The sequence below is a fragment of the Mirounga angustirostris genome, unplaced genomic scaffold (assembly GCF_029215605.1).
Source record: "Mirounga angustirostris isolate CCGP_5_RB_7025 unplaced genomic scaffold, mMirAng1.0.hap1 SCAF_11, whole genome shotgun sequence".
In the NCBI taxonomy this organism is placed as follows: domain Eukaryota; kingdom Metazoa; phylum Chordata; class Mammalia; order Carnivora; family Phocidae; genus Mirounga; species Mirounga angustirostris.
In genome coordinates, this window is record NW_026991719.1 from 85,169,698 (window position 1) to 85,183,583 (window position 13,886).

General features: G+C 36.1%; 1 protein-coding gene across 1 annotated transcript in view; it reads left to right on the forward strand.

Moving 5' to 3' along the window:
- The window catches only part of IL1RAPL2 (interleukin 1 receptor accessory protein like 2), a 639,368-nt gene that overhangs the window by 298,333 nt on the left and 327,149 nt on the right, over positions 1-13,886 (forward strand). Inside the window, exon 5 of the mRNA XM_064573611.1 lies at positions 11,731-11,805. Within this exon, the coding sequence (XP_064429681.1) occupies positions 11,731-11,805 (75 nt within the window). The remainder of the gene's footprint in view (positions 1-11,730; positions 11,806-13,886) is intronic.

Consider the following 13,886-nt stretch of genomic DNA (forward strand, 5'->3'; position numbering starts at 1 on the left):
CTCTGATTTCCCCCCTTCATTTTTCCCTTCCTGCTATCTTCTTCTTCTTTTTATTTTTAACATATAATGTATTATTTGTTTCAGAGGTACAGGTCTGTGATTCAACAGTCTTACACAATTCACAGTGCTCACCCAGGGCAATAGTTCTTAACCATGGGTGATTTTGCTCCCCAGAGAGCATTTGCCAATGTCTGAAAACATTTTTGGTTGTTACAACTTGGGAAAGATGCTACTGCTTATAATGAGTAAGGCCAGGGATGTTGCTAAACATCCTGTAATGCACAAGACAGCCCCATGCAACAGAGAATTATCTGGCAATGGAAGTGCTGATGTTGAGAAATCCTGCTTTAGGGAATTCTTTTCCTCAACGTGTACATGCAGTCTTGGCTAGGGCTGGAGCACAAAACTTGTCTATTCACACCCAACACCACAGAAATGCAAAGAATTATAAGACAATATTATGAAAAATTATATGCCAACAAATAAGACAGCCTAGAACAAATGGGTAAATTCCTAGAAACATACAATCTTCCAAAACTGAATCAGGAAGAAATTGAAAATTTGAAAAGACTGGTTATTGTTAATGAAATTGAATCAGTAATCAACAAAACTCCCAACAAACAAAAGTCCAGGACTAGATGGCTCCTCAGGTGAATTCCACTAAACATATAAAGAAGAGTTAATACCTGTTCTTAAACTACTCTAAAACAAAGAAGAGGAAGGAAATTTTCCAAATTCATTCTGAGGCCAGCATTACCCTAATATCAAAACCAGACAAAGGCACTATGAAAAAAAGAAAACTACAGGCGTGTATCTCTGATGAACATAGATTTAAAAATCCTCAGCAAAATATTAGCAAACCAAATCAAACAATATATTAAATGGATTATTCACCAGGATGCAGTGAGATTTATTCCAGGCATGCAAGGATAGTTAAATATTCACAAATTGGTCAGCATGATGCATCACATTAACAAGCGGAAGGAGAAAACCGTATGATCATCTCAATAGATGCAGAAAAATATTTGACAAAGTACAATATCCATTTATGACAAAAACTCAACAAGCTGGGTTTAGCGCTTACATACTTCAATGTGACAAAGATTATATATGAAAAAACCTATAACTAACATCATACTCAATGGTGAAAACCTGAAAGATTTTCCTCCAAGATCAGGAACAAGAGAAGTATGTTTTCTCTTACTACTTTTATCCAACACAGTACTGGAAGTCCTAGCTGCAGCAATCAGACAAGAAAAAGAAATAAAAGACATCCAAATTGGTAAGGAAAAAATAAAACTGTCATTATTTGCAGATGACAAGGTCCTATATGTAGAAAACCCTAAAGATTCCATCAAAAAACTGTTAGAACTAATAAATGAATTTGGTAAAGTTGCAGGATACAAAATAATGTACAGAAATCTGTTGTATTTCCATAAACTATTAACAAAATAGCAGAAAGAGAAATTAAGAAAACAGTCCCATTAACTGTTGCACCAAAAAAAAAAAAATTAAATACTTAGGAATAAACTTAACCAAGGAGGTGAAAGTCTTGTGCTCTGCAAACTATAAATCACTGATGAAAGAAATTAAACATGACACAAATAAATGGAAAGATATACCATTCTTATGGATTGGAAGAATTAATATTGTTAAAATGTCCATAATACCCAAAGTAATCTACAGATTCAATGCAATCCCTATCAAAATACCAAAAGCATTTTTCACAGAACCAAAACAAATAATCCTAAAATTTGTATGGAACCACAAAAGACCCTGAATAGTCAAAGCAATCTTGAGAAGGAAGAACAATGCTAGGAGTATCATAATCCAAGATTTCAAGATATACTACAAAGCTAGAGTAGTCAAAGCAGCATGGAACTTGCATGAAAATAGAAACGTAGATCAATGGAACAGAATGGAGAGCCCAGAAATATACCAACACATATATGACCAATTCATCTATAACAGAGGAGGCAAGAATATACAATGGGGAAAAGACAGTCTATTCAATAAATGGTGTTGGGGGGCGCCTGGGTGGCTCAGTTGGTTAAGCGACTGCCTTCGGCTCAGGTCATGATCCTGGAGTCCCTGGATCGAGTCCCGCATCGGGCTCCCTGCTCGGCAGGGAGTCTGCTTCTCCCTCTGACCCTCCCCCCTCTCATGTGCTCTCTCTCTCTCTCATTCTGTCTCAAATAAATAAATAAAATCTTTAAAAATATAAAATAAATGGTGTTGGGAAAACTGGACAGTTACATGGAAAAGAATAAAAACTGGACTACTTTCTTATACCACACACAAAAATACACTCAAATTGGATTAAGGAACTAAATGTAAGGCCTAAAACCATATAAAACTCCTAAAAGAAAATATAGGCAGTACTCTCTTGGACATCAGCCCTAGCAAAACATTTATGGGTGTGTCTCCTCAGCCAAGGAAAACAAAACAAACAAAAAATCAAAAGCTTATTTCACAGCAAAAGAAATCATGAAAACAAAAAGGAAGCTTAGTGAGTGGGAGAAGGTATTTGCAAATGATATATCTGATAAGAAGTTAATATACAAAATATATAAAGAACATATAGAACTCAACACCAAAACAACAACAACAACAAACAAACTATATGATTAAAAAATGAGCAGAGGCCTTGAACAGACAATTTTTTGAAGAAGACATCCTGATGGCCAACAGACACATGAAAAGATGCTCCACATTGCTAATCATCAGGGAAATACAAATCAAAACCACAATAAGGTATCATCTCACATCTGTCAGAATGGCTAGTATTGAAAAGACAAGAAATAACAAATATTGGTGGGGGTGTAGAGAAAAGGTAACCCTTGTATACTGTTGGTGGGAATATAAATCGTTGAAACCACCGGAAAACAATATGAAGTTTTCTCAAAAATTTAAAAATAGAAATACCATAGGATCTAATAATTCCACTACTGAGTATTTACCCAAAGAAAACAAAAACACAAATTTGAAAAGATATATGCATCCCTATGTTTATTGTGGCCTTATTTATAATAGTGAAGATATGGATGCAACCCAAGTATCTATTGATAGATGAATGGATAAAGAAGATGTGGTAGGTTACAGTGGAATATTACTCAGGCATAAACAAGAATGAGATCTTGCCATTTGTGACAACATGGCTGAAACTAGAAGGTATTATACTAAGTGAAATAAGTCAAAAACAGATACCATATGATTTCACTCATATATGGAATCTAAAAAACAAAACAAACTCTTACTGAGAACAAACTGGTGATTGACGGAGAGGTGTGGGGTGGGGGATGGTTGAAATAGATAAAGGAGATAAAAAAAAAAAACAACTTGTGCATTCCTGGAATTTTGAATCTTGGTCAAAGTGACACAAGGACAAAGAGTAAGACACAACAATGCAAAACAAAAAGAAACACAAAACTAGTTGGAGTAAATTCAATTTGTTGTTGGGATCAAGAAGAGATTGTTGTGTAGTCCTTTTTGCTTGTACATCTAGACCTGACCTAGTTGCTTTTCTATCTCTAAACTCAGTTCCTCAGATATCCTGTCCATCCTTGAGGTATCCTTCTGATAAATTCCCTTTTTGCTTAAATTTGCAAAAATTTGCTTCTGTTCTTTGTAACCTGAGGATACTATGGAAAGCACCTGTCTTTAGAGATAGAATATTATAGGAAAGTTAATTTTGATATTGTGTTTATTTGTTCCAAAGTGTCAGACACTATCTTAATTTCTGAGTTATATGAGGTATGATACTTGTCTTCCAGGAGCTTAAAAATCTAGTTAGGGAGACTAGACACACCCATGTAAAGTGAGGTTTAATTTGTAGTCAAAGTAGTGTATGCTATGAACCAAATGAGTGGTTCAAAGAAATAGTAAATGTTTTGGGATTTCATTTTCAGTCAAACCAGAGAGAGTAAACTTTAGCTTGGGCTTTTTTTGGGGGGGGGGGCGTTTCTGGGGAATGCAGGACTGGCTTTTAGAGTTTATATAGGACTTCGGTTGGCGAAAAACAAGGAAAAGTTCTTAGAGAAGCATTGGGAGCATGGTGAAATCAAACAAAACTCACTTCAGATCTCTGCTTTACTAGTCAAAAGCTGCTAGACTTTGGGAAAGTTATTTGTAAAATGTAATATAAAATGCCTTAGAACAATGCTTAGCACACAGTAGATGCCAAATTAATGATGACTATGGTAACTGTTATTTGTTTTCAAGCTTAGGGAAAGTGTTTAAGCCAAGATGCCGAGTTGGAAATTAATGCAATGTGTTAAGGGACAAATGAGGAAAGTAATTTGACCCTCACATTGATGAAGTAGAAGAGTGGGTAAAAAGGCAAGAAGGTTTTTTTAAAGCCTGTATTGTTGCTTTCTTTATACTCCCAGCTGACAGTTTAAGACTTTATCCTCTTGTAAATATAGGAAACATTGGTAGATTTTCAGTGGTTAAATGTTGTGATAAAAGTAGTGATTTTGGTGGGGCGCCTGGGTGGCTCAGTTGGTTAAGCGACTGCCTTCAGCTCAGGTCATGATCTTGGAGTCCCTGGATCGAGTTCCGCATCAGGCTCCCTGCTTGTCAGGGAGTCTGCTTCTCCCTCTGACCCTTACCCCTCTCATGTGCTTTCTCTCTCTCTCATTCTCTCTCTCTCAAATAAATAAATAAAATCTTTAAAAAAATTTTTTTAAAGTAGTGATTTTGGAATGTGATCAGTGTTGGTGTGTTGAATGGATTTGGAGGGATCCATTTCATTAACCTTAACATACACATTCCATAATGGCTTCATTCATAGAAACTAATGAGTTACTTTATGATCCTAGTGTGTTCATACATTTAGTGTCCTTTGCATATAGCTGTCCTACTTCCTCCCACTTGGTTCCCTGGCAAGTCTAATTAAACAGACAAATTAACAACAAAAGAGGACAATGAAACTTATAATAACAGTATGTAATACTTAGGCAGTATAGTCAAACTGATTTATTCAATCAAACAACTAATTCTACTGATCTTTTATACTATGTTCATGGAAATTGACCAGTCATTTTAGTCAAACCAATTGATTTGTGCAGGTAGACATAAACTTTACCTATAATAGAAAAGAGAGAGCTAATTCCCCTCAAGAAAGTTAATGTCAAACACATAAAACTTAGCTTTAGGAAGAAGCAGGCAGAAACAGTAATAGTTTCACTAGCACATTAAGACTACTCTCATGGTGTACTCAGTAGAGCAATTATATTTAAGGATAATTAAACATAAGCAGCTACAGAGGGAAATGCAGGGGAGGAATTTTGGACTGAAACATTAGTACCAAACTGCATTGCTTGCTCTCCTTCTTTCAATCAAAACATGAAGTTTGAGCAGGAAATTCAAAGACTAGCACAGATCCCAAATTGGTCCCTGTAGAGGTCCAGGATCAGTTTTCTAATAAAATTGTAAATCTTCACTCTGTTGTTCAGAGGCCCTGGTATTGACAGTTCTCCCCCTTTCATTTCTCAAATAGTAACTGAATTTCAGATGAGATTTTTAAAGAGAAGAAAGAAATGAACTTGTCGGCCCATGGTGGCATTTTCTCTAGCTAATCTGCAAATGCTATAATTATACTGGGTGCTGATAGATTTGCCTCTGGGCTGGTGGTCAGGATCCAGATGAACTGCTGCAGTTGCTGTTTTATCATCACAAATGTCCTGCACTTCTTGGCAATTTCCAGGCCTAGACATGATATTGGAATTTAATGAGGCTCCACACCCATATATCCCACTGGGATGTGTTAGGGTAAGTGTAAATTCATCCCCTTTCATTCATGGGTTTAGGGGAAAAAATGTATGTGTGTGGAATGTCCTACAGGAATCATGTCTCTGTTGGCTGTTTGCCACAAAGCCACTCCCATTGGCCTAGGAACCTTAGGTTAGTGTGGAGTCAGAGGCTAAAACCATTGATTCAGTGTTGAGCATTTGTACCTGTCTTCTGCCTACAACTTTTATGTCTTCCTTGCAGTTCTGTAAATGGGGGCTTTTGGTCACAAGGGGGCACCAAATGAGACAATGTAAGCTTCATTTAGCTTCATCTCTAAATTGGCCATAATTGTAGCTATCTTCCTTACTTTCCAAGGTCATTGTGTAGATCACATGAGCTAATGTATCTGAAAACACTTTGAAAATTATAAGCTGCCTATAAATGTAAGGCACTTAAAATTATCATTTCTATTAATAAGTGTCATGTCAGTAATTGACACTTAACAGTAATGGAATCAGGGTAAATATATCTATAGTCCATGGCAGGAGGTAAGGATGAGGGACAGCGATGACTCCAAATTCATATCCTGATAAGAATAGGACAAGATATTCATCTTTGAGCATAAAATATATTTTTTAAGATTTTATTTATTTATTTGATAGAGAGAGTACAAGCAGGGGAAGTGGCAGGAAGAGATGTGTAAGGCATATTGAGAATAATTCTACAAAGAAATCAAATTATTTTTAATAAATAAAATGTAGGTGGATTTTATTTGATTTTAATTTTATTCATGTTTTGAATACACAATATATGCATGTTGTTCAAAATGTAGAAAAAGTGTATAGTGAAAATTAAATTTTCTTCTGCCTGACCATACTGTCCTTACCCCCTCTACCATTCTTCAGCCACCCAGTTCCTTTCTTCAGAGGATATCACTGTTATCAGTTTTACATGTATCCATTCAGAAATATTCCATACTTAAACATTTTTATATGTGCATACACATCGGTACATACACACACATATAGTTTTCTTTTTACACGAAGGATAGTATGCTGTGCACACTGTTGAACAGTATATCTTGGAGATCTTTGTATAACAGATGTACAGATGTACCTAATTATTTTAAATGTCTGTATCATAATATATCATTATATGAAAGCACCATATTATTTAACTATTGTCCTACGGATGGATATTTTGGTTCTTTCCAATATTTTGCTATTACAAATAGTAGCAAATAACAACAAAATCAAACACCTGTTATGACTGGATTTTAAATTCAAATATTTAAATTTTGTTTAAAGTATATCCTTTATGTTTCAAATAATATTTTAATATCAGATTATTAAGGGTAACTGAAATATTTAGGAAATGAAGACTATAGATATTGTATTTGTATGTTTGTCCACATTATGCCCAAATCAGCTCATAAAAACAAGTGCATTCCTTAATCCCCATCATCTATTTCACCCATCCGCACATTCACCTCCCTTCTGGTAGCCATCAGGTTGTTCTCTGTAGTTAAGAGTCTGTTTCTTAGGGGCGCCTGGGTGGCTCAGTTGGTTAAGTGACTGCCTTCGGCTCAGGTCATGATCCTGGAGTCCCAGGATCGAGTCCTGCGTCAGACTCCCTGCAGGGAGTCTGCTTCTCCCTCTGATCCTCCCCCCTCTCATGTGCTCTCGCTCTCTCATTCTCTCTCTCAAATAAATAAATAAAATCTTTAAAAAAAAAAAAGAGTCTGTTTCTTAGTTTGTCCCCCTCTCTCTTTTTTCCCTCTTTGTTCATTTGTTTTGTTTCTTAAATTCCACATATGAGTGAAATCATATGGTATTTGTCTTTCTCCAACTGACTTATTTTGCTTAGCATAATACTGTCCCGCTCCATCCATGTCGTTGCAAATGGCAAGATTTCAATCTTTTATATGGTTGAGTAATATTTCACTGTGTGTGTGTCTGTGTGTGTGTGTGTGTGTGTGTGTATCCATTCATCAGTTGATGGACACTCAGGCTGTTTCCATGGTTTGGCTATTGTAGATAATGCTGGGGTAAACACTGGGATATATGTATCCCTTTAGAATTAGTATTTTTGTATGCTTTGGGTAAACACCTAGTAGTGCAATTGCTGGATCATAGGGTAGTTCTTTTGCATTTTAAGTTTATTTATTTCTTTAAGTAATCTCTACACCCAACGTGGGACTCAAACCCATGATCCCAAGATCAAAAGTCACATGCTCCTCTGAATGAGCCAGCCAGGTGCCCCAGGTTGTTCTATTTTTAACTTTTTGAGGAACCTCCATACTGTTTTCCAGAGTGGGTGCACTAGCCTGTATTCCCACCAACAATGCAAGAGGGTTCGCCTTTCTCCACATGTTCACCAGCACCTGTTGTTTCTTGTATTGTTGATTTTAGCCATTCTGACAGTTGTGAGGTGGTATCTCATTATAGTTTTGATTTGTATTTCCCTGATGATGAGTCATGTTGAGCATCTTTTCATGTGTCTGTTGGCCATCTGGTTGTCTTCTTTGGAAAACTGTCTATTCATGTCTTCTGCCCATTTTTAATTGGATTATTTGTTTTTTGAGTATTGAGTTTTTTAAGTTCTTTATATATTTTGGATACTAACCCTTTATCAGATATGTCATTTGCAAATATCTTCTCCCATTCTGGAGGTTGCCTTTTAGTTTTCTTGATTATTTCCTTTGCTGGGCAGAAGCTTTTTATTTTGATGAAATTTCAATAGTTCATTTTTGTTTTTGTTTCCCTTGCCTCAGGAGACATATCTAGTAGGAAGTTACTATGGCCGATATCACAAAAGTTACTACCTGTATTCTCCTCTAGGATTTTGATGGATCCCTGTCTCACATTTAGGACTTTCATCCATTTTGAATTTATTTTTGTGTACAGGGTAAGAAAGTGGTCCAGTTTTCATTCTTTTGCATGTTGCTGTCCAGTTTCCTCAACACCATGTGTTGAAGAGACTTTCTTTTTCTCATTGGATATTCTTTCCTGCTTTATTGAAAATTAATTGACCATATAGATGTGGGTTTATTTCTGGGTTTTCTATCCTGTTCTGTTGATCTATGTGTCTATTTTGGTGCCAAGTTAGAAAAAATATATTTGATTGAATAAGGACAAGATGTCTTGTATTCCATCAATAAAAATTAGTTGGAAAAATAAGAACAATTCACTAAAAAGTTCCCATTTCAAGCAGTTTGGGTATCAGAAAGATAAAGCTGATGTCACGTAAAGCTCTTTTCTAAGTGAATTTCTAAGTGCATTTGTTTGTTCTCAACAACTATTTTGGGCATTTCACCAAATCTATATATTTTCCTAATCTTACCTGTCATCTGATAAATTTTTGTTTCGGTTTCTCTTCTAAATAGCCTTATAAATATGAGATGAACTTTTCTCATGTCAGCATGGAATTCCTATGCCAGTCAATTAATGATGCTTTAATGGTGATCTCTTATATGCCCAGCTCTATTCTATGTCTCCTGTGAATTACAAAGACATATAAAACATATCCCTTTAATCAGTAGGATTCTAGTTGGACAGTTGAAGCAAGACATAAATATGGGAACAATTAAAAGGAATTCAGGACAGGGGCACCTGGGTGGCTCAGTTGGTTGGGCGACTGCCTTCAGCTCGGGTCATGATCCTCGGGTCCTGGGATCGAGTCCCACATCGGGCTTCCCTTGCTCTGTGGGGAGCCTGCTTCTCTCTCTCCCTCTGCCTGCCACTCCCCCTGCTTGTGCTCTCTCTCTCTGTCAAATAAAGAAATAAAATCTTTAAAAAAAAAAAGGAATTCAGGACATAAATAATAGCTTGATACAAGGTTTGCCATAAGCCATTTTGTATCTGTGTGCCAAGTGCTCTCATTTCTTTCTTCCAGGTGCCTCTCAAATTTGCCTTTTTTTTTATGTTATGTTAGTCACCATACAATACATCATTCGTTTTTGATGTGGTGATCCACGATCCTTTGTTTTCGTATAACACCCAGTGCTCCATGCAGTATGTGCCCTCCTTAATACCCATCACCAGGCTAACCCATTCCCCCACCCCTCTCCCCTCTAAAACTCTGTTTGTTTCTCAGAGTCCATAGTCTCTCATGGTTCATCTCTCCCTCTGATTTCCGCCACCCTTCATTTTTCCCTTCCTTCTCCTAATGTCCTCTATGCTATTCCTTATGTTCCACAAATAAGTGAAACCATATGATAATTGACTTTCTCTGCTTGACTTATTTCACTTAGCATAATCTCCTTCAGTCCCATCCATGTTGATGTAAAAGTTGGGTATTCATCCTTTCTGATGGCTGAGTAATATTCCATTGTATATGTGGACCACATCTTCTTTATCCATTCATCTGTTGAAGGGCATCTTGGCTCTTTCCAAAGTTTGGCTATTGCGGACATTGCTGCTATGAACATTGGGGTGCATATGGTCCTTCTTTTCACTACATCTGTGTCTTTGGGGTAAATACCCAAGAGTGCAATTGCTGGGTCATAGGATAGCTCTATTTTCAATTTTCTGAGGCACCTCCACACTGTTTTCCAAAGTGGCTGTACCAACTTGCATTTCCACCAACAGTGTAAGAGGATTCCCCTTTTTCCACAACCTCTCCAACATTTGTTGTTTATTTCCCTGTCCATATTTGCCATTCTAACTGGTGTAAGGTGGTATCTCAATGTGATTTTGATTGGGATTTCCCTGATGGCTAATGATGATGAACATTTTTTCATGTGTCAAATTTGCCTTTTTAAAAATTTTCCCAGAATCCACGACTAATGACTTTTCATCCTCTCTCACCTCCGCCCTGCACTACTGTGTTATTACTACATCCTCTTAGCTGTTTTTTCTCCTCCAACCCATCCTATATAGGAAGCCAATCATCTTTAGATAGCCCTTCCCTTGAATCGTTTGTTGCTATTGTTCCAAGAATTTACAATGGTCTTGTAGGCTACTACATCATGTCTAAATTCCTCTGCATATTTCTCAGGATCCTCCAGAATTGAGTTCCATCCTATCTATTTTCATTTCTAATTACTCTGCATCATGAGCAGCTTGCTCTTTACCCTACCCCACCTAGCTTCTTCTCACCAGATTATTTTCCTCTAGTCATATTATGCTCTAAGTTCTACCTCTCTTCCTTGGTTTGTGTTGTTAATCTTTCCTTCATTTCTTCTTCCTTTCTCTTTACCTTTCCAAATCTTTTCCATTCTTTAAGGTCTATGTGGAGACCCATTTCCTTCATAAAACTTTCCCCAACTCTGCCAGCCAATATTGGCCTATCCTTTCTTCATTCCTTTACCACATATAGTCTTATGGCTCAAATGCTACAATTTTTCACTAGGATGGTCTTTGTTCTATTATCTCTTTATTTTGATATGATAATTTTGGTTCATAGTCGTAGATTATAAATTGAGGGTAAATATAAGGACTTTACTTCCTTCTCCCTTAGCACTTAGCACAGCACTTGGTGGACAAAAGATGCTCAATCAATATTTTTAATCATTATCCTAATGAAGGTACCAGTGTTTTATTATATTGTTTCAGAGGTTGAGTGGGGAATGGGGCATGATTCAGAGGTGTAGAAGGTTCAATCCACCAGAAATGTCTATTAGGGTTGTATTTTATTAAGAATATTTAGCACCACAAAGTACATATGGAGATATAATGTTTATCTGATTATACTTTTAAAATCTATATTTCTTTATACTTACAAGCTTATAAAAATCACTCAAAATAGTCCCTTTGTTTGATCTTGTTTGAAAGTGTAGCTGTTGAAATGGCCTATTTACAGTGAATCAGTGGGGCTCTAAATGTGCTGGGAAATGGATATTATATGGATAGAGTAACAACTCAAGTAAGAACACTGTCTAATAAATGTTTACACACCATCAAGTCTACAAATATTAAATATCACTCACAATAGAATCTTTCTTATCCTGCAATTTATCTCAATTTTTCCATTACCTTCTTTCATTTTCTCTTCTAGCTTTACTCACAGACAAGCCTCCCAAGCCATTGTTCCCCATGGAGAATCAGCCAAGTGTTATAGATGTCCAGCTGGGTAAGTCCCCTTCTGGGAATAATAGATCCTAAGCTTGCTCTCTGTTAACAGATGGGGAAGATTGCATGAACCAGGAAAGGTTTATTGCTTCTGTTATTACATGCAAATCAATTTGTGCCTGCTCATTTATAACCCTGGAGTTCAGTGCAATAGCAATTTAAGGAAATGAGTTTGTATTGCATCAAGGAATTGTAATACTAATTGGTTACACTAGGTATTAAGTGTGCTATAGGACAGAGCTTTTTAACTCTGTGATTGATAGATTCATAGATGTCATGCATTGGTGATTGGTATAAAAGACTTTTCATGCTTGCCAGCCCAAAATTTTCATTTAGAGAACATTAACTTCTGGAGAACAGCACTTTTTAAAATAAAAGAGCCCCTCAGTACAATCCTTAAAATGATTTGATAATATTATTTCCAATGGCATAATCCAGGGCTATTTAAAACTTGTTTTTAGGTTGAGATCCTGAATATTTATGAATCATACAGTGTTGGTAAAAGTAACAAGATGATTTATTGGTGCTAATGTTTTTTTACAGACTCAAATAAGGACACAAGGTGTTCAGCCTTCCTTTTTAAGTCCCTACCAGTAATCCTTGTATTTCAAGAACTGTGAGCTTGAGATTCAGAAGTCTGTTAGTATCTCTTTCACACCATGGCCTTTACTCTAAACCATGTACTTTAATATTTGTGAGCTTTTATCCACCTTGGGTTTCATTCTATTCTTCAATTCTCAGAATTTCTTCAATTCTAAACAAGAGAAATGAGCAAATATGCTGTAAATGCACTAGGTTTATTTTGGGTATATGATTTATTGAAACCTGTGACCATAGTGGTACCTACCAATTATATAGCCAAGGAAGATGAATTGGCCCCAATATTTCACCCTCTTTGGAAGGTGTTTTACTCAACTTTTGATCTTTCCAATACAATTTGGACTGTTAGAGGCTTATTTCTATCTTGAGAATAGATGAGAGAAAATTACATTCCTAAAAACTTGTTCATTTTTCCAAAAGGAAATATAGTACATTGTAGTTAACGTACCAGTGTAAGTACCAAAATTAAATATTTTAAAATAAACAAACAAAAGAAAAGTCGGTAATGGATTGTGGAAATAGTGAATATTTTGTAGCTGATGTTGAAGTATTAGGCTATGTTTCCCCCCCTACCACTTCTATTCTTCTGCAGAGTCATTACGTTTTGTTATAGCCAAATCTAGATGCGCTGACACATACCCTCAGTAATTTTTGCTTACCTCTTTCCATCAATACTGGGATGAAAATACCTTGAGTTGTACTCTGTGGTTTGCCAGGGGTTACATGAACCATAAGATGATCTTATATCATTAGTTTTCATGAAGATTCAAGTGGATAAATTATTTTTATATGAAAACATATATTAAGGAGTAGAAAGCAAAATTTACACAACTATCTCAAATTTTGTGTTTGTGGCCCATGAATGGGATACTTCTTCATTCACCTCTGCTATTAGTCAAGCTTTAACAAAAATGTTAGAGGAGTACTTTTCTAAAGCAAGGAGAGAGAACATTGTAGGTAGTAGATTTCACTCAGATTCACTGGGTACAGAATTTGTATGTGCTATTTAGGACATCCCTAAATGTGTGCTTGGTATAAATGTGTATTTCAACGTAGGTAGATATGCCAAAATAGCCCACCACCAACACCACCCTGTAAAATTACTAAAGTAATTTGCTTCCAATTTACATTAGGTGCAAGGCTGAACTTTTCAGTTTTTAGTTTGTGACACAGTTTGAAGACAACTTTATTGACAGAAAGATGAAGACCTGCCCATTTTTCATCCCAGAAAGGCTATTTCTCTAAAATGCTAAAGCAACCATGTAATTCAGAGAAAGGAAAACAAAATCAGTTAAACCAGATCTTTGGCATTTGAAAAAGCACATAACTGGTTAATTTTAGGTGATTTTAACTTTTCTACATATTTATTTAGCATAATTTATTCACACCTGGGAGTCATTTTGTAACTTAGTCTTATGCCTCAATAGTAAGGTGATGTTAGGAAAACTGTAAATGTCAGAGAGCTCCTAAGTGTCAGTGGGA